Here is a 23,010-nt window from a genome sequence, read left to right on the forward strand (position 1 = left end):
TTCATAAATTATTATGTCATATGACCTTTCCCACATACATATTCCCATGTTATCCCCTCACAATTGATTATTTCTATGACGGAAACGTGAAGTTATGGATTGACTTTAGTGAGTGCGTGCGTGCACATCAATTTGTTTCACGATCTGATTCAAGATGGCCGAATAGTAGACATTTTTGTGCTGAGCAATCATCAAAATTAAGCAATCGTGAATCACAATCGCAATCACAATCGTGAATAACACACAAGTTAAGTTTGTAATCTTTGAGTTGTATTCGCAAAGCCGCAAGAACTCTCCTTTTGAATAATTAACCCTGGAATAGACATAGCTTGTCATATGATTGTAAGTTATATACGTCAATCTGTCTAAATGAGTATGATAATAAAATAAACGGTCTATAATTCGTCTTTGGCAAATTTATTCAGGAATATAAATTCACTAGACAGTGCTCCCTTAATGTAGATCGACACCTTGCTGGCGTAATTATGGCGCGTGTTTTTTGTCTTTTAACCATTTGTGTTAGGTTCAAGAAATGGGTAACTGTGACGTAAATTTTGATCAAAACCCGTGATAGTATCGCGTGATCTCGTGATAGTATCGCGTGATCTCGTGATATTGTCGCGTTATATTGTCTCGTGATCTCGTGAGTGTCTCGTGACCTCGTGAGTGTCTAGTGATAGTGTATCGTGATCTCGTGATAGTGTATCCTGATAATATCTCGTGATTTCGTGATAATATCTCGTGATAATAGTTTTTTCCCTGATGTGATATGGTTCTAAGAGACTTTCGTAAACATGAAAACTAATATTGAACATTAATTTATGTTGCTACATCTGTTGTCAAATACTTTTCTTAATCGACAGTTTTTTCACGACGAACACTAGTATAGGTTACGTGTTCGAGTGACTGGTAACTTGTGTCGTGTTCAAGCTCATTTAACTATTGTAGTATAATATAAGGAGCATATGAACAGGTGGCATGCTCCTTAAAAAGCAGCAACAATTGCCTTTCAGAATTTCTAAAGGAATACATACGGGTGCCGGAGTCTATCGTAAATATACTTGAAGTTATGGTGCTATTATTACCCCTTTCTGTCGCCCTCCGTGCTGCTCTGCAGTATACTGCCATAGAGGGCGCGATTTCACATTGGTTCGATTTCCATTTGTGTGAACGTATTTCAAAAGTTATTGTTTATTTATTCTAAAAGTGTAACATATACAAACCAAAAATCATTTATTCTGTTTACGCGTTAGCTCACATACATGTAATAGCAAATTCTTTGTGTTGTGCCAACATTTTAGGGATGTATTTATCTATATGTAAAAATTGTATGTATATGTAATTTTTTTGACTAAGATATTTATACACAATTATATAATCAAGTGAACATCTATGGTACATCTAAGAATTGTGAAAAAATGTACTATCAAAACGAAAATGTATTGACCCAACCATTATGTGGTGACCAATCAGCAATTAAACCTTTCAGAGTTCCCTTAAACGTTCCATTTATGCTGTGTGAGGGCGTTGCAAATACTTCATTATCGTCTGTTCGGAGTTCGTGAACCGTAGGGTCATACAATTGATGTATGTGAATTAACTGACTCCATTGATTGAACTGGTACATATGACAAATTTTGCATAGAATTGTACAATTTGAAAAATATCACAAAACATTGAAGTATAGTTTTAACGGGCATTGATAGTTCAATCTAAAAATTAACATGTTTCAGTACGTAGCCATGACTCTACATGAATGTTTCCCGGGCTGCGGACAGAGTGATTTTCCAACACACTGAATTGCATTTAATCACTGTTTATTAAATAACGTATTCTATTACATTAGTGGTACAGTTTGTACATGAAAATTCTCATCAAAACGTGCAAGAAATACCTTTCCACACACTGAAGGGGAAAACGTATTTTAATCCCCGCATTCAAGAAGACTGGTTTATTTGATTGTGAGACCAGCTAATTGTTGAAACATCGCATGGTATAGATCAGGTCGCAAATGTTTAATTTTTATGCGTGATAATGCAAAACTATGCTATTTACTGAGAAGGATAGTTAATTCCGTCTTATAATGGTAAAAAGTGGGGTTATACAAACTGCATAAAAAAAATAAGTGAAAACACAGGAATTCAAAATTTTAGGAACAATAATCGATGGACATTTCGAAAACGTGTGGACATATGTCTGTAATCTTAGTGTTAATTTTTAACAGTCGCTGATCAGGTATCTATGACAAGGTTTGCGTCCTGACATCGGTGGACCAGCAGTGGAGGCCACTGTCTCACTGAACTTGCTACAAATTGTCGGAATTGTAAGTATATGGTAGTATCAGTTTCTGTTTGTTCATATTGAAGTTTGTATTTTATAGAACGTTCATGGGATTAAATCTCCTCATGCTAGTAGCAGTTTGTTGTTTGTAACATTTTCTTCATGTTGGAATACAACATCATGATCAAATGATTGGATGTTATTTGTGAAAACGCATTTTAGCTGATATAATAGTTTCAGTTTCGCATTTAGCTGCATCATGTAGATTTATTTTATTGGAGCTGAATGCCAACACATTATTAAGTGTATTAGCAACAATCATACTAACATAACATTGTCTTTAAATGTTCTATGATACAGGTACAGCCTAATATGCAGGAATAACTTTATTGCTCAGATACTCCATACAAGTACTAAACTAAAGTCTCTTGGCCTGCGTACCGTGGTGACGCTATGCTTTCAACCGATTATGAACATAGGTTTTGTCGTTTGTCTACAGAATTAGCTAGTGCTATGAACACTAATGCATTGGACGCCATTACACGACTAAGAGAGCTACGTTTTATAATTGTGTTACCTTACTAATACAAAGATATGGTCTTCTGTAAAGAGAATAATATAATAATTTATACATTAGTGTTTTATTGCATCCACTTCAAAATGGTTTTCTAGGAAAATCTATAATATTAATCAGTGTAGTTCTGCCTATGTCTCGGCTCATCAGCATTCAGTGCCAGACACAATACAATGCCCAAAACACAACTGCTTAGATCCATCCATGTGCACAATGTCCAGTTATAACTAAATGTGTGCGTCGCTGTCACTGCAGTGTCAAACTTATTATTAACACACATATCGAGCAGCATGGCAGACTTCTGTATACTAGAAATATTTTCATCGTATTTATATATTTACCTGTCAAAAACACTACTATGTTGTTTTAAATCAATTAAGAGAAGCTGTATTTGTGCACCATACTAAACTTTCTCTGTCGGCCATAAATCTTTGACCTTATTATGGCTTAGGTAAAGCAATAATTCTGACACACACACACTCATCTCAAATAGTAAAGCTGTACAACCAGGCATTTACATAATATTTATTAACAATTTATAAATTGAATATGACGTCTTTCGAAAATGACGATTACTTCGTTATACGCCTAGCTGAAAGCAAATAAATTATCCAAGGAATGGAACAAATAAATATACACAATAACAACAATTAAATACCGGAACCGATAAATTACAAGCCGTACAGGTGAAATTACATGTTCAAGACAATCAAATCAAAATCAGAAAAATCAAAATACATTTTATATACTATTATTTCATACACAAAAATTTAAATGTTAAATTCCAGCATGAATGAAGATATGATTGGAGATTCACCCAAAAGACATTAAAAATAATTAAAAATTATGCAATTGCAGTTGCTACTGTTCAGGATAAATACATTCTCTGATACACAGTCATAAAAACAAATTCAATATAGATTATAAAGTAAAGTAACACCTTAATTGTATGAATTTGTGATTTAGCACAATACCGATTCACATCATAACATAATTATAATATATACTTTTATGACAATATAAACTCTCATCTATTTATTTAAAGAGTAATAATTTACTAGTATTTATCTTGAAATGGTGTTCTTCTCATGTAGACCGAAACTATGAGAACGCCACTTCATGTAACGATTTCAATCTATATGCAACATAATCTATATTGATTCAATATTACAGTTTTGACTGTACAGTTTTCGTCGAATTTCTTTTTCTTTTTATGGTGTTTGAGGTGGTCGATGCAAGCATAACTGGCCCTTGACAAGCACTGGCAATCGCAAAAATAAATGACAACACATATGAGGTAATAAAAGTTTCTAATAATCCTAAAATCCATGTGAAACCAAATGTAATTGACATTTTGAACACCATGCAAATCTGTTGGCCATTCCATGAATGAGATTGTCCCACAAAATATTGTTTGGTTTCTAATATCGAACTTCTAATGCGGTAGACTGACGCTGAGAAGAACACAACGTTCAACAATACAACCAGTGAGACTGGTGCAACAAATAATACAAGTAGAGCATTCCGATTCCCAATCCAACAACTTCCGAACTGCCCATATCCAATAGTAAGCTCAGTATATTCGCAAAAATCGATAAAAGCTGCAACTGAGACTACCACAGCAGGTACAAACCACCCTATAAGAATATACCGAACTAAAGTAGAGTCGCATGACTAGAATTGGCAAATGAGGACATTCCAAATGTACGAAAAATATCAAATGCAATGATGCCCATCCATGTAAACGTGACCAACCATGCATAATGAGATATGACCGCTACAGTGATGCATATAATTGCATTTCGCGTAACAAACCAGCTTAGAAAGAAGACAGTCTGAGCAGCTAATAAAGAGATAATAAAATTAAGAGTTGTCTTTTGGGGGAAATTTAATGAATCTGGAGACCTACAATACAATAAAATAGAGACTATAAGTGATACTATAGATACTAAATAAGATACGAGTGTTAACCACTCTAAAACAAGTTGGTAATTATTTTCAAGACATATGTAGGCAACTAACCAGTCAGAACTAAGAACAAATTCTTTCTCAACAATGTTGAGATATAACATTCTGTATACTAATTTGTCATGATGGACTTCAAAATTAAATGACTGTAATGTTGTCAGTAATCCTTTATCGCAGTGTAGGCTATCGCACACCTCAAATACACATATATAATGATTCATATTATTTGATTGATCTGAATACTCAAGATCACAAGAAAAGTGTTTCCAGTATGAAATGTACATATACATAGCAGTGTCATTAGAAGATACCGTGTAATAATTTGACATATCTTTTAATAAAACAAGTTTAATGTAGCATTTCTGTGCAAATTGTTCAAATATTGACGGATTTGAACCTTCAACAGATTTTAAATCTAACACAATACTATCACATTTAATGCCATTGACCTTAGTTTTCTCAACAATCCACAAACCTTGTAGTAAATCATATTCGAATATAATTAAGTGAACTTTGATTTTGTTTGCATTGGCGATTGTGGAAATATTGATTGCATCTATACTGAAGTTTTGTATTGAAGTATAAATGCATGAAGAGAGGTTTGTCTGTAATGTTTGCGAGAATTGAAGTACACGATTACCATTATCTAAAGCGGCAAATAATAGAGAAAGGTGTATCACACTGTGATTGGATTCACTGTTTGACATTATTTTGATCTCGTTACATTGCTGTCCAATCTGGCTAATTTTGATACCCTGGTGACACTGGACCCTACTGACAACTTTATATTCCTCTGAACCAAAGAGTAATCCATTTGGTCCATGACGACTATCGAGTGGATACCTAATACCGCATTCACGAATTTCACTAGAATTGCAATAAACGCAAAATGCGTTTTTATAAAAATCATTAAAATTGCTGTAAACTGCCAAATCATCATTTAAACATCTGCTTTCGACACTCTGATAAAGCTGCATTGACCCATTCCACTTTGATTGGTCACAATAATCAATGTAGGATGAAACACATGCTCTGATATTTCTGATGCTGTTTTCAGGTGGAATGAGAGACACGTTACACATCTGGATATCTTCCTCTGGGTTCAAACAGTCTGTCCAATACTCTAAATCTGAATGATCTTCCCCATTGCAAATGGCACAGTAAATGTTGTTATACACCACTCCTATCAGTGACGTCACATGAATTGGCATTTCATCTAAAAGTTACAGAAACAACAATCTAATAACATGATTCATATTGTCTGAAAATTGATTGTATATGATAATAAAAACACATTTAACCTGCCTATAAACAGTGAGAATCAAGTGTGAATGAAACAATAATACTAAATATGCTGTACATGGTACACACCAGCAACTAGTAAGTTGTCACCTTTTCATAGTTTGTATGCATCAATATGCTGACAAGCCTGTTATCGTTGTTAATGTTCTTATTAGATTTTCAGAAAGCAAATCTGTCTGGTGAGCCTATTGTTTTGGTTAAAATTATCATTATTATAATTGTCGCTCATTCGTTATTACAGTAAATAAACAGGCAACCTGTTTCAATTGTGTAAACTGGTGTATATTGATGAGAAGTTTAACCCACGACATCAATTAATTTTTACATCACATCTAATACATATATCCTTGTCGCAGAGTAGATTCTAAATCCTGCCAGATTATTATATCACTTAGTTATTTTCATTCAAATATATTTTTGAATTATTTAGGTGAGAGACCCAATTTTAAAATCCTTGTTCCTCTTAAACGATGTAAGTTACTTGGCTGGTATTCATAGTAAACATTTACATTTAGGTAATAAATGTGTTATATTTCCCCCAAAATATGTTATTGTTTCTAAGCTATCATATTATTTCAACATATATTTGTGTACAAGCACATTCAGAAAAAAACAGGAACTATGAGGACATTACCTGTAACGTTAAGGCTATCTTCACATAGTGCACGAATTTGTGAATCGGGTAAATCAAGTGCGCATACTCATTTTCAGCCAATCAGGCGTGCCGTAACAGCGAGTATTTCCTTGATTTACCCAGAACTATGTGCGAATCCCCCTTGATTCTGGCTGCTGGCCATTTTCGATCATGAAATCGTCGGATATCATCAGAAAACGCGGAATTTGTGCAGTTTTGAATAAAACCAAGTTAGCGATTATGAACAATGGTTATTAACGTAACACCTGATCCCCTCTAACATTTTTGTTTCGCATTTTAAGGTAAGAAATCGACATTTGAAACCGACAGGGTGTCGATTTACTAGGTGCCGTATTAGTATTTATTGATTTTCAGCCCCAAGTGACTGTGATTTTCGCTTGGTTCAGATGCCGTGGCTTACGAGAAAGTTGCGAGAAAGAGCGTTAGACACGACAGTGTTCAAGTTTAACGGTCACATACCACGTTTTGTACATAAAAAATTGCCAAGTTTGTTGTGATATGGTGTAACACTCGAAACTAAGCTTGTCAAGCAAATAAACTTAATTTGATAACGGGATTACACTGTTTATTCAAGGGCGGCCATACTTAGTTTTCACGTTGCTTTTTTCAAATTATCGATTTTTCATACCTTTATCGGCCATGTACCAAACGGGTTGTTTTGGTTTTTATAAAACCAACACAATAGCTATCTTAAACATCAAAAAATAACTGAATACGATGCGCTGAACAAAAAATATTCTCTCGACTGTGCTACTTTTGGTTTTTGAGTCTTTTCGGCCATTTGAAACGTAACGTGTCTAAAACCACAAAAATAACGATTACGCGAACAGTTCTTGTCCGATTTTATTGATTTTTTCAGAGATTGAACTTAAGAGAAAACAAAATGTAAAATATTTTTCAAGTATCAGTGATATTTCATTACCAATTGACCTGTGAAAAGAGAACACTCTAATTTATTACAGAATTCTTCTCAACCACTTTGTAAAAGAACCAAACAATTCAGAAACTATTTCTTTTACATTATTGTTAAGAACATTGTAGTCTTCCTTTTCTCATAAAAATATGTTGGCTAACTGTTTTCGTTTTCTAGTAAAAATAGCAGAACAATCGATTTTGTTTATTTAGCAGTCACGTGACGTAATTAATGTTGACATAAGTGTTATCATATTTTTGGATAGTGTTGCAAGGGCTACAATAACATGTAAAAATTGTTAGTCATTAACCATTATTATTATTTTTATCAAGCTTTTTCTGTTTTGCCCAACGAAAGTCTACTGCATCCTTAAATGAAATTAATAATTAAAAGTGATTTTACTAGAAATACATTTTTAAACGTGTTTCCACTAGGTACCTGTATAAAAAGTGATTATAATACTTTCAAAGGTGATTTCACTAAACAATTTTTCAAGTGTTTCCGCCAGAAATATGTATAGAAATAGTGTTTCTCATTGTTTATCATTTGAAAAGTGCTTTAGCGCAAAACACAATGTGAATATTGACAATGCTTGTAGCAGAGGCACATTTTGAAATGTATTTCTACTGATAAAATGTTACAAATATAGTTGTCATTTTGAAAAGTATTAATGAGCAAAATATATTAAATGATGCGTTTCATGATCAGACACTTTGCACTATTGTACAGTAATCATAACATACGATAAACATATCACATAATCAAGTAATTATTTAAAACATTAATCAAGTACAAACATGTGTAATGATATCAATCGTATGAAGAACTGTTCTCTGCTTGTGTGCAGCTGAATAAATGTGTTTATTGAAAATCAACACTTTCGTGAAAGTGTAGATACAATACCCAATTATTGTAAACACATTGACACTTTAAAACAAATCAGCAATGAACTGAAACGAACAAAAATATCTTTAAACCCCTTTGACATAAATGAAGTTGCCAATTCTAATCCCATGTGTTATTGCTGTCTCCAATGCAGTTTCTCCTGGCAAATCAAATACCTGGCAAAAAATAAAAAAATACTGGAACAAAAAAAATCATTAATTTCAGAGAAACATGCTCTCTAGAATTAAAATTTACAATCTCATTCTCACTTGATCAAATCTGCATTTATGCACTACATCCATACCATTTTATTCGTTTTTCACTTTTCTATCAATCAAATGGTTAGTTTATTTTCACCACCTACTTTGAAATCACCCCAACACGGGAAGTGTGGTATTTTAAAAGTATTTACCTATCTGGTCTAGCAAAGGCTTGAATTAAATAGTTAGGCCAGACTTTTTTATCCCTTGTTTTGCGAACCCGCCGTTTGAAACAGGAGCCGAAAATGAAATAAAAATAAAATTTTATTTCAGCGTAATTTGTCGGCAGCCTGGTTTGTGGTGACACGCCGTGAAACTCTGTTGTCAAAAACTGAGAAATCCCTCATTAATGCTGAAAATTGTGCCGCAATTACCGACATTGTCAACCTAGATGTTCCTAAGGAGTGGGTAGATCGACCTATTGTACGCATTGATGGGCTGCAGTCGCCTCAATCTGACAAAACGGTGCTCGCCACTAGCGCACCGATCACGATAGCCCAGGACTTCGGCATGAAATACATCGATGTTGTTTACGGGACTAAGTATTCTGTCAACGTACATAGCCCTGATGAACAGGAGCCAACCGCCCTGGATTTTCTTATGAAAGCAGCGAAAAGTTACTCGCATTAGCCACAGAAGAGGCGAGTTTTAATTGTATTCACGCAAATTGACATCAAATAGCGGTAGCCCTGCGGTGTGTCGCTAAGCAACAATATACTTTCATTATTCACGCCCTTGAAGCCGCAAAGTTGTCGCCTGTGCATATGTGGGTTAGACTTTTTATTCAGTTGGTGGAAACACTCTAATCAAGCTTGTGTACTTTGAGTACGCATACATTATACTATTTTAAATTTCAAAAATCTATTTGTAAAACTGGATATTCGAGTGAGTGGTTGTAATTTTAATGACAAAACATTTCAGTGTGAAATTCACAAGAACTGCTAATTTGGGGTTTTCTTGCAGATTTAGGCAACCCACAGAAATGTCCAGTTTTACAAGTCAGATGAGCTTTGCATGGATTAATGTGAGAAACAAGGTTATACATGGAATAACATTGTATTTCCTTTCTTTTCTCCGATCAATGATCTCACTTACAATTCTTTGAGAAACACACAAATCTAATGGAAAAAAAAAATAATTTTATTTGTTTCCGTCCTCCTCCAAAAAATGCCTCATAAAAACTCGAGAAACAAGGAATAAAAAAAGTCTGGCCTTATCATAACAACATTCCTATAATGAAATGAAATGAAAGAAGGCCGCTGCAAATAGCAATGCAGTATACAGTTACCGACGCTGGCTCTATTAGTTACACTTTCTACTTTAAGTAACTATATCACCAGTACTACCTTCAGGTCCCTTCTTTCCTCAGAAAATCTAACAGAAATCATTCGGCTCAAGTTGTTATTGCTTCTTTAACGAATATATGTTGAATGAGTGTGCAGACGTCACAAGTTACCAGTTAGATCAACACGCAACATCTAAAATGTTTGCAAAGAAGTAGCAAACTAAATTACTGTTTAATATTTGTAATCATATTGTATTTATTTTATTAATGACATTTCTAATAACATTTAAATGATTGTGTATTATTAGATACTTTAAGTTATGTGAACATTTGCACAGTTGTGTGATAATCACTTTATTAAATGGAATTCAACACTGAGGCTCCGCCAATATAATAATAGCTATGAAGAAAATGAATCTAATGATTCGAGCACAGGAACAGGTAATTAACGCCAGCCGAGTGCTGCATCCTTTGGCTAACTATCTCGAGCAATGATAACAACACCGTTCGTGTTTAATTCCATCGCTTATTAAACTTGTGACAAGTTCATGGTATGCACACCCGCAAAATATGTGAGTATATAAAACAGACAATAATAAAATAAATCAATTTATCGCCACATGTACAGTTTACTTGCTGACAATGATGAGGTGTTTGGGCATTTTTTTCTAATGAAAAACATGAAAATGCTTCCAATATCTACAGGGTGGTTTTACCACGCACGCCATGCTCACATTCAGCAAAAACATGACATATTCATTCCGCCCATATAAATTCACGAATTCAAATTATCTCCACAAAATTTACGTTTTACAAACCTAAATGCGATAAACAGGGCGTCGGTTTTTGAGGGAATCTACTTCCTAGCCATGTTTTGCAAAATTAGAGCATAATCTACAGTGCCCTTTCAACATTGCCTTGTCATTTGCTGCCGCCTTGTCGCCATCACCACTCGAGGGGTGAAAACCGTGATATTTCACTGGCGCCGTCGCACCACCAGCACTCGTGGGGTGAAAAGCCCGATATTTCACTGGCGCCGTCGCACCACCTGCGCTCGTGGGCTGAAAATGTGAAGCTACAATTTTCATAGCGTTGTTGTAAACATTATTTTTTTATTACTAATACCCGACCTTCATATTTTGCCTAATATTTCTGTTGGTTTTAAAAGATAAATCCACCTCAAGTGCCAAATCCATGAAATAAATAGCCAATGTCAATAGACTAGCCAATGTGTTAAAATGGATTAAGTACTGGCAAACAAACTTCTGCATAGGTATGCCTCTAAACGCATGCTTTTTGGTTGATTTAGTCATCTTTTTTGAACTCAGAAGCCCCCAAAACCTGATATTATGTGTGAACGAAACAAATCCGTCGAGATTTCACGTTTTTCCCATAAAAGGGGTGTTGGCTGTTCCATCTCTGTACTCCCTCCCCGCGTATACCTGTGCCGGCATCAGCCGTAAATTCGCCCATCTGGTGGGCGCTTATTTAGGGTTCAAAATTTCAAAAAATAATCATCAAATATTGTTTGGTTACTTCTATTTTCATTAAAAAATCCAACTTTCAACGCCGGCCGTTGGGCCACCCAAGACGAAGGAAATCATTGCAGAATTAAAAATAACTAATAATTCTTGCTGAATTAAAAAGTAGACCGCCTGAAATTTCATCACAATATCACCCAGTGTCAAATAAATTTGTTGTTATTTTATTAGTAACGAAAGTATATTGTAAACGAAGTTTTAAATATAAACGAAAACCAACTAACTGCAATGCGTAGTAGAAAATGATCACAGTTGCGCAATCCGGTCATGCGTTTTACAATTGTTGATAATTACTCATCAGTGATTATAATGACGCACACAAATAAATTCTTTGAAATGCAGATAAAATTCATCTTAGTTTCATTGTAAGCACATGATTCCGGTCGCATATAAACGCTTGATGCTGTAGAGTATCCGCCATGTCCTTTCTCTTGCATAGTTGACCTAATAGGTCGAATCGCTGATTAGCCAAACAGAATGCTGGATGATGCCAACGTGTTCAAATTACCGGAAGAGATTTGCCGATGTTATAATACGATCTTTTAGCTTGGATTTTGTTGGGAAAATGGCATGATTTTTTTTCAAGTCAAAAAATAGTTGTTTTCAAAAGATAAACTGAGCATTAGAAGAACAGTTCAACATTGTTTACAGTGATAACTGGTCATTGTCGAAACGAATTGAAGCTAACCTATTCACGCTAGTTACAATAACCATACTCTTGAATAAAAACTTAATAAAAACTTCCCATTTTATTTTGGTTTAAAAGCCCGAACTGCCGTTAAACGGCCCTGGGCGAATTTACGGCAGAATCTGGTACTACCAACTCCTACCATGTCATCATTTGGTGACGCATGTCAAGCTATAAATGGGCATCAATACTCATTTCGCCCAATCTTTTGCTTTTATCGCATTTTAATCAACCGCATATCGCTTAATTTCCGACCGAAAAACGACCATATTTTTATCCCTTTCTTTTCTCACTCGCTTATTAAAAACACCGCTTGTTCAAACACTCAACACTGGCACATGAGTTGTCGAAATGGTTGTTTTAGTGCTACAGTTTGAGGATTCAACGATTATTCACTGAGTATTAACCATTATTTAATTCCAAACGACACTTCCAACCAATCCATCATACTTTGTATCGTTCGCGAACGCAATTTGAACTACGACCTTTTTTTACACGTAACCACAACAAGCTGATAGAGCGAGACTGTGTTCCGTTTGAATCTAGGGCTGCTACCTCGTTTCAACAATATGATTATCGAGACAATTACGTGATACAGGCAATGCTGACCGCTTAGGGCAGAGAGCAGAAAAAACAGAAACATATTGATGTGTTTTCCAAAAAACAAAGATGCCACGGCCATGCATTTAAAATACGAGCGAGCAGACGGGCGATATTTCGGGGTTCGCGCGGTCGAAAAATAATGCGGAAATGATTAAACAAGCGGTTGCAGCGAGTGAAAAAAAATGATCGAAAAGCAGAAGCGAGCAAGAGGTTGGGTGAAATTAGTGCTGTACATTCAGGTTCTGAAGCACGCCAGAGACAGACAAAATGCAGTTTTGAATATTGACACCGTTCGTATTTTTTAAATGAGCCAAAACAAAACAAAATTGTATGCTGCTCGTCTTGCAACTTTTAACGGCTACTTTCGGCTGAAGATTGGGTATAAGTACGTTATTTTAGAATGATTTTCATTTGGTTTCACGTGATGGTTAATCTGATTTATCATATAGCATTACAAACAGGAAGTCCTCGGCATAGGTCAGAGTACTAGTATACCCCAGACCACTCGTTTTGATGAATGGTCTGCGTGTGGCTTGTGGGTAAGAATAGAAAATGAACTTCGGTTAGGTTGTGATTATTTGGATTTTTGAAAATGAAATGCACGTTTATTTTTTTTTCAACACAGATCTCCAGTCAAGAGGGTGGCGGCTAGAAGTAACCCCGGAGTTAAACAGAGAGTAAAACACAGAAGTGGAAGTACTGTCCATGCATTGAACAATCACACAAGAGCTCACAAACACCAACTAAATATTTGTTGTTGTACTTAACAAAGGGGTTTGGCACTAAAAACAATGGAACGTTTATAGGCTTAACGTTAGATTTAGACCGTGTTATAATCCGAAATCCCCCTTCGAAGAGTTGTAAGCACAAATGTTCATATTGGTATGTATCTATAATATACACACTGCTTATTATCGATTGTATACAGCATAGTTATTAGGAAAACATGCCCAAACACCTCATCATTGTCAGCAAGTAAACTGTACATGTGGCGATAAATTGATTTATTTTATTATTGTCTGCTTTATATACTCACATATTTTGCGGGTGTGCATACCATGAACCTGTCACAAGTTTAATAAGCAATGGAATTAAACACGCACGGTGTTGTTATAATTGCTCGAGATAGTTAGCCAAAGGATGCAGCACTCGGCTGGCGTTAATTACCTGTTCCTGTGATCTAATCATTAGATTCATTTTCTTCATAGCTATTATTATATTGGCGGAGCATCAGGGTTGAATTCCATTTAATATAGTAATTATCACACAACTGTGCAAATTTTCACATAACTTAAAGTATCTAATAATACACAATCATTTAAATGTTATTAGAAATATCATTAATACAATAAATACAATATTATTACAAATATTAAACAGTAATTTAGTTTACTACTTCTTTGCAAACATTTTAGATGTTGCGTGTTTATCTAACTGGTAACTTGTGACGTGTGCACACTCATTCAATGTATATTCGTTAAAGAAGCAATAACAACTTGAGCCGAATGATGTCTGTTAGATTTTCTGAAGAAAGAAGGGACCTGAAGATAGTATTGGTGATATAGTTACTCCGTTAAAGTGGAAAGTGTAACTAATAGAGCCATCGTCGGCAGCTGTGTACTGCATTGCTATTTGCAGCGGCCTCCTTTCATTTCATTTCATTATGTGAATGTTGTTGTGATAAGGCCAGATTTTTGCTGCTTCAAGGGAGTGAATAATGAAAATAGGTTATGATTAGCGACACACCGCAGGGCTACGACCGCTATTTGATGTCAATTTGCGTGAATATAATTATAACTCGACTCTTCTGCGGCTAATGCGAGTAACTTCTCGCTGCTTTCATAAGGGTTATGCACGTTGACAGAATACTTAGTCCCGTAAACAACATCGATGTATTTCAGGCCGAAGTCCTGGGCTATCGTGATCGGTGCGCTAGTGGGGAGCACCGTTTTGTCTGATTGAGGCGACTGCATCTAAACAATGCGTACAATAGGTCGATCTTCCCACTCCTTAGAACCATCTAGGTTGGCAATGTCGCCAATTGTGGCACAATTTTCAGCATTAATGAAGGATTTATCAGTTTTTGACGACAGAGTTTCACGGCGTGTCACCACAATCCACGCTGCCGCCATGTTCGCCAAGTAGTCTCAAGCAGCAAGCCGAGATTCACTGTCAACCAATGCCCATGAAGTATAGATCTGCGCGAGACTTCGGTACTATGATCATGATACTCCCATGAAAATGCAACTTGGATTTGTTATGCGGCGGGCGGAAAAAAATGAAGATAAAAATACATTTTTTAAGCAATTTTTTGCACTTACAAGTCGGCGGGCGCGAGAAATTACGCTGAAATAAAATTTTATTTTTATTTCATTTTCGGCTCCTGTTCATTCGGCGGGTTCGCGAAACAAGGGATAATAAAAGTCTGGCCTAACCGATTTAATTCAAACCTTTGCAGGACCAGATAGGTGAATACTTTTAAAATACAACACTTCCCATGTAGGAATGATTTCAAAGGTGGTGAAAATAATCAAACCATTTGATTGATAGAAAATTGAAAAATGAATAAAAAAGTATGGATGTAGTGCATAAATGCAGATTTGATCAAGTGACAATGAAATTGTAAATTTTAATTCTAGAGAGCATGTTTCTCTGAAATTAATGATGTTTTTTGTTCCACTATTTTTTATTTTTCCCAGGTATTTGATTTGCCAGAAGAAACAGCATTAGAGACAGCAATAACACATGGGATTAGAATTGGCAACTTCATTTATGTCAAAGGGGTTTAAAGATATTGTTGTTCGTTTCAGTTCATTGCTGATTTGTTTTGAAGTGTCAATGTGTTTACAATAATTGGGTATTGCATCTACACTTTCAAGAAAGTTTTTAAATGATAAACAATGATAATCAATATTTCTATACATATTTCTGGCGGAAACACTTGAAAAAGTGTTTAGTGAAATCACCTTTGAAAGTATTATAATCACTTTTTATACATGTACCTAGTGGAAACACATTTAAAAATGTATTTCTAGTAAAATCAATTTTAATTATAAATTTTATTTCAACAATGTTTTTTAAACAGTATGTTTTATTGAAAAACTTGAAAGGTTTCCTAAAATTTACAGTGCAGTTGATCCATTTGTAAAGTAATCCGTGACGTAGCTGTGAATCTTAAGTACTGTGAACTAATAGGTTTCAAGAAATGCCTGAAGTTATACAGCTGTTGATTTTAGTTAATTATTATATCAAAACCGGTGCTTCATACGCGTTATAGTGAACGATCTACAGAAACAACAAGAGGTATTTTACCTTTCATTTTATTTCGTTATAGATGCAGTAAAGATGCAGCAACTACTTATAAGAGAACTTATTGAACATTTTGTGAAATTTTCAACACAAGCAAGGACCTAAAGTGCCCGGGGCTCTATCATGGTAGTGACTATCTGCCTTCAAGCAAAAGAGTAACATATGGTATGTCATTGCTCTACAAAAAAAGTACTATAAATACTGCTGTGTAGTGTGACATTATGCGACTGAGAGCATACTTTATAAATGCTGTAACTGAAGACGTATCTTATTATTGGCAAGTTTAGACTACCTTCTATGTTAATATTTATGATAATCCTGGTAAAATTAGTAATGTGAATATTGTATTAATTTTGTTTTTTGCTGATTTTCACCACAGAAATGCTTTTCAGAAGGTATCTATATTACTCACTGTTTGTCCATATTTGTCTGAGCTCATCAGTCACTACTCCACTGCCAGGTATATCAGTGCCAGGCTCAATCATGTGGCTAAAAGAGAGGTGCTTGGTTAATGGTAACTATTTGGATAGCTGCTCAACAAAGAATGGGAGAAGATGCGGACAATTTGAAGGATATTTGAAAGGTAACGGATTGGTATGCAATTGTGACCAAGACTGTATATACTATGGAGACTGCTGTCACGACTATATCAGAATTTGTACTCAAAACGAAACGATTGCATCAACCACAGTAATGAGCAATTCCATGACAAAAATTGAGCCTGAAATAATAGAAGCTGACAATCACCGACCTAAATCAGAATGCATAGCTCATCTTAATAGTGACGAACGTATTGGATGGTGGATGATAACTGAATGTCCAGGTACTTGGTCCGATTCACAAATTCGTGCACTATGTGAAGATAGCCTTAACGTTACAGGTAATGTCCTCATAGTTCCTGTTTTTTCTGAATTTGTTTGTACACAAATATATGGTGAAATAATATGATGGCTTAGAATAAATAACATATTTTTGTGGAAATATAACACACTCTTTTACTTAAATGTAAATGTTTACTATGAATACCAGCCAGGTAACTTACATCGTTTAAGAGGAACAAGGATTTTAAAATTGGGTCTCTCACCTAAATAATTCAAAAATATATTTGAATGAAAATAACTAAATGATATAATAAACTGGCAGAATTTAGGATCTACTCTGCGACTAGAATATATGTATTAGATGTAATGTAAAAAATAATTGATGTCGTGTGTTTAGATCATAAGTTAAACTTCTCATCAATATACACCAGTTTACACAATTGAAACAGGTTGCCTGTTTGCCTGTAATAACGAATGAGAGACAATTATAATAATGATAATTTTAACCAAAACAATAGTCTCACCAGACAGCTTTGCTTTCTGAAATTCTAACAAGAAAATTAACAACGATAACAGGCTTGTCAGCATACAGCTGCAAACATATGCTGGCATGCGATATACAAACTATAAAAAGGTGGCGACTTACTAGTTGTTGGTCATGACCATGTGCAGGATGTTTAGTATTATTGTTTTATTTACACTCGATTCTCTCTGTTTATAAGCAGTTTAAAATATGTTTTTATTATCATATACACTCAAATTTAAGACAAACTGAATCATGTTATTAAATTGTTGTTTCTGTAACTTTTAGATGAAATGCCAATTCATGTAACGTCACTAATAGGAGTGGTGTATAACAACATTTACTGTGCCATTTGCAATGGGGAAGATCATTCAGATTTAGAGTATTGGACAGACTGTTTGAACCAAGAAGAAGATATCCAGATGTGTAACGTGTCTCTCATTCCTCCTGAAAACAGCATTAGAAATATCAGAGCATGTGTTTCATCCTACATTGATTATTGTGACCAATCAAAGTGGAATGGGTCAATGCAGCTTTATCAGAGTGTCGAAAGCAGATGTTTAAATGATGATTTGGCAGTTTACAGCAATTTGAATGATGTTTATAAAAATGCATTTTGCGTTTATTGCAATTCTGGTGAAATTCGTGAATGCAGTATTAGGTATTCACTCGGTAATCGTCATAGTCTAATTGGATTACACTTTGGTTCAGAGGAATATAAAGTTGTCAGTAGGGTTCAGTGTCACCAGGGTATCAAAATTAACCAGATCGGACAGCAGTGTAACGAGATCAAAATAATGTCAAATAGTGAATCCAATCACAGTGTGATACACCTTTCTCTATTATTTGTCGCTTTAGATAATGGTAATCATGTACTTCAATTCTCGCAAACATTACAGACAAACCTCTCTTCATGCATTTATACTTCAATACAAAACTTCAGTATAGATGCAATCAATATTTCCACCATCGCCAATGCAAACGAAATCATAGTTCACTTAATTATATTCGAATATGATTTACAACAAGGTTTGTGGATTGTTGAGAATACTAAGGTCAATGGCATTAAGTGTGATAGTATAGTGTTAGATTTAACATTTGTTGAAGGATCAAATCCGTCAATATTTGAACAATTTGCACAGAAATGTTACATAAAACTTGTTTTATTAAAAGATATGTCAAATTATTACACGGTATCTTCTAATGACAATGATATGTATATGTACATTTCATACTGGAAACACTTTTCTTGTGATCTTGAGTATTCAGTTCAACCAAATAATATGAATCAATATTTATGTGTATTTGAGGTGTGCGATAGCCTACAATGCGATAAAGGATTACTGACAACATTACAGTCATTTAATTTTGAAGTCCATCAAGACAAATTAGTATACAGAATGTTATATCTCAACATTGTTGAGAAAGAATTTGTTCTTAGTTCTGACTGGTTAGTTGCCTACATATGTCTTGAAAATAATTACCAACTTGTTTTAGAGTGGTTAACACTCGTATCTTATTTAGTATCTATAGTATCACTTATAGTCTCTATTTTATTGTATTGTAGGTCTCCAGACTTATTAAATTTCCCCCAAAAGACAACTCTTAATTTTATTATCTCTTTATTAGCTGCTCAGACTGTCTTCCTTCTAAGCTGGTTTGTTACGCGAAATGCAATTATATGCATCACTGTAGCGGTCATATCTCATTATGCATGGCTGGTCACGTTTTCATGGATGGGCATCATTGCATTTGATATTTTTCGTACATTTGGAATGTCCTCATTTGCCAATTCAAGTCATGCGACTCACTCTACTTTAGTTCTGTATATTCTTATAGGGTGGTTTGTACCTGCTGTGGTAGTCTCAGTTGCAGCTTTTATCGATTTTTGCGAATATACTGAGCTTACTATTGGATATGGGCAGTTCGGAAGTTGTTGGATTGGGAATCGAAATGCTCTGCTTGTATTATTTGTTGCACCAGTCTCACTGGTTCTATTCTTGAACGTTGTGTTCTTCATCACGCCAGTCTACCGCATTAGAAGTTCGATAGTAGAAACCAAACGATATTTTGTGGGACAATCTCATTCATGGAATGGCCAACAAATACGCATGGTGTTGAAAATGTCAATTACATTTGGTTTTACATGGATTTTAGGATTATTAGATACGTTTATTAGCTCATATGTGTTGTCATTTATTTTCGCAATTGGGACTGCTTGTCAGGGGCCAGTTATCCTTGCATCGGTTACCTCAAACACCGTTAAAAGAAAAAGAAATTCGACGAAAACTGCTCAGTCAAAACTGTAATAATTTAATTCATATAGATTATGTTGCATATAGATTTAAATCGTTATATAATAATTGTGTATGCATACGTTCTCTATCATACAGTTTTGATCTACATATCAGAACACCATTTCAAGATAAATAATAGTAAATTATTATCTTTTAAATAAACAGATGAGCGCTGATATTGTCATAAAATGATATATTATAATTGTATTACGATTAAGTAATAGGTATTGTATTTGAAATATAATTAACAAATTCATAATATTTAGGTAACATACGAATGTGTTTTTGAGAATCTCATGCTGGAATTTAAAATTTTATTATCTATTTTTTTAGTATATAAATTCTATTTTTATTTCTCTGATACGTACGGTTTGTAATTTATTGTTGCCGGTATTTTATTGTTGTTATTGTGTATATTTATTTGTTCTATTGCTTGGGTAAGAGCTAGGCTTATATCAATGTTGTCGTTTTTTTTTCAATGATGAGATGCTAAGTATATTTAATGTATAAATGTCTCAAGACAAAAAATATTTCTTACAGCATATTGTTTACTGTGGCAACTATAACAATTTTTAATAAATATTATGTAATGTCTGGATACATAGCTTTGCTATTTGGGATGAGTGTGTCAGAATTATTACACGCTGTAACTAAACCTAAGCCATAATCAGGGCAAAGATTTATGGCCGACAGAGAAAGTTAGGCATGGCGCACAAATACAGCCGTTGTTAATACACATAATTTTTCTATTTAATTTATTTATTTTATTTCATATTATTGTCACTGATTTTTTTAAAATAAATTTACCACTTACAAATTAATGTGTTGGACACTATATAATCTTAATATTTTGCAATCCATATCCTTATATTTGAATATGTTTCAAGACATTTGAAAAATTTATTTTAGAAGCATAACAATACAACGACTAGATTTGGTGTCACAGTTTGCTCCCAATTCATATTAGAATATTGCCAGCAATAATTTATAAAGCTTGTTCAGAATACCATTTATTCCCGACATCATACTCAGTGTCTAGTTCTCAGGATCTACAACAGTAAATAAATAAACAGAAATCATTTTGATGCCATGTTTTTAGACGACACCGCCATATCGCACAGATATTCAACACCGCAATATCGAATTTGAATTTGGACCATACCATTTCAAGTTGCAGGGTGTCTAAACAATTACTCAACAAACAATAAACACGTATACCACCCACCACACACATTTTAACCATAATTGAACAACCAAGAAAGCCACAAATATCAGGCTGCATTCTGAAAACAACGAGATAACACATTACGACCAGTCATAACAAACATGAAATCCTCCACCTCCCCCAGTACATCCTACAGCATTAATGGTTCCTATACTCATTTGCATCTATGTACAACAACAACAAGCTTAGCCAATAGATGCACCTGACTCATCAAACTTTTGACCAACCACTCATTCTAAATATTGTTGAGTGAGAACGCTATTTACTAATAAGAGGAATCTTTTAAAAGAACTAAACATATATATATATATATTCAGACGAACGTTTAAAATCGTTTCTATCTTCATTGTATGAAGTAATGGCCTTTTAGCAAAAACATTACGAACCAGTCCCTGTTTTGAAGAACATAGATAAATAGATAAAATAGGGACTATGAGGACATTACCTGTAATTGACCAGGTACCTAAACATTCAGTTATCATCAAACATCCAACATGATTAGAATGAGCTATGCATTCTGAGTTAGGTCGGTGATTATCATCTTCTAGTGTTTCAGGTCATTCTTCTGTCGTGGAATTGCTCATTATCGTTGTTGATGCAGTCGTGTAGTTTTGAGTACAAATTCTGATATAGTCGTCTCCTAATATATACAGTCATGGTCACAATTGCATACCAGATACTAGGGAAAGTAACTACTTCAAACTGTCCACATCGTGTCCCATTCTTTATGGAGCTAGTATCTATTCGTCATCACCTAAACACTTGTCTTTCAACAATTTTATTATACCTTGCTCCGATATACCAGACAGTCGAGTCGTGACTGATGAGCTCAGATAAATAAGGAAGAACAATGAGTAAAATATATATTCTCTGAAAACCATTTCTGTGGTCAAATCAACAAAAGAAAATGTACAGTATTTTTACTGATATTACCAAGTTCTTATTCACTATAATCAGGTATAGGAAATCGGAATGGGAAAACTGATTTACTAAAGTTATACAAACTTCAGGCATTTCCGATGAAACGGGGAAGTATTACGTACGGCGCATATAACACAGTTTTAATACAAAAAGAAACCCTTAATAAGGTGGGTGAGCTACATAAATAATGTTAGGTTATTCTTTTTACACGACACAGCTTATGAGTGAAAGTGCCGTGACGATTAGGTATTTTAGAAAGGTTAAAATAATTCTAAATAGCTATGCATCAGTTAGACTGTTTCACGAATAACGACTTTTTAAATAACTAATTCAGCATGGTGTAAATCATTCTTATCATAACAAATCATAACTTAGAGACGTAGTAAAAACCTGCGTGATCTATTAGATCACAGTAGTTTAGGTACACCACCAAGTCACGGTGTTCTGTACGTGTCGATTACCTACACTGGAAATTTTGAAAACACTTCAGAAAATGGATGCATTGGCCCGACTATATGGAAACTAAGTCTAAAATCATGATTTTCAATAAATCTGGCTAAACTATAACAAAACATCAATTTGTACAATATTCCAGTCAAACCATACCTAGTATGTTAGTATGGTTAAATTTATCCCGATCTATTGCAGCGAAATTTGGACGAGCGCCTTCATACTACAAATAAAAGATATTTTTGATAGTGGGCTACCTATTGAACAAATTCATAACAAATTTTGCAAATACATGTTAAGGTAAACTGTAAAGCCAGTATACTTGGCATGTATTTTGAATTAGGTAGACACCCTAATTTACTGACTAGTATATAACAAATGATAAAATATTGGCTAAAAATAAAAACAAACATGAAAACACACTAGTCCATGAAGCATTCAGACTTGGCATTGATATGTATGGTAAAGGTATACTTAATTGGGTATCTGGTTTCAAAAAGTCATGATCCA

The 23,010-nt window shown here is 34.5% G+C and overlaps 1 protein-coding gene across 1 annotated transcript; it reads left to right on the top strand.

Moving 5' to 3' along the window:
• The first annotated feature begins 16,746 nt into the window (after nucleotides 1-16,746).
• On the top strand, nucleotides 16,747-19,916 carry LOC146737884 (uncharacterized). Its single transcript, XM_085504592.1, has 3 exons — nucleotides 16,747-17,143; nucleotides 17,896-19,057; nucleotides 19,175-19,916. Exons 1-3 carry the CDS (start codon nucleotides 16,747-16,749, stop codon nucleotides 19,914-19,916), a joined length of 2,301 nt encoding a protein of 766 aa, XP_085360718.1.
• Nucleotides 19,917-23,010: the final 3,094 nt, after the last annotated feature.

The sequence above is a fragment of the Saccoglossus kowalevskii genome, chromosome 10, assembly GCF_978046115.1.
Source record: "Saccoglossus kowalevskii chromosome 10, keSacKowa6.1, whole genome shotgun sequence".
NCBI classification, from domain to species: Eukaryota; Metazoa; Hemichordata; class Enteropneusta; family Harrimaniidae; genus Saccoglossus; species Saccoglossus kowalevskii.

What these genes read in the sequence shown, in the direction of transcription:
- LOC146737884 (XM_085504592.1), top strand. Translation starts at nt 16,747, where the DNA reads ATGTGGCTAAAAGAGAGGTGCTTGGTTAATGGTAACTATTTGGATAGC. An exon ending in AGATAGCCTTAACGTTACAG is followed by an intron (nt 17,144 to 17,895) that starts GTAATGTCCTCA and finishes TGTAACTTTTAG; the next exon opens with ATGAAATGCCAATTCATGTA. An exon ending in TTTGTTCTTAGTTCTGACTG is followed by an intron (nt 19,058 to 19,174) that starts GTTAGTTGCCTA and finishes ATTGTATTGTAG; the next exon opens with GTCTCCAGACTTATTAAATT.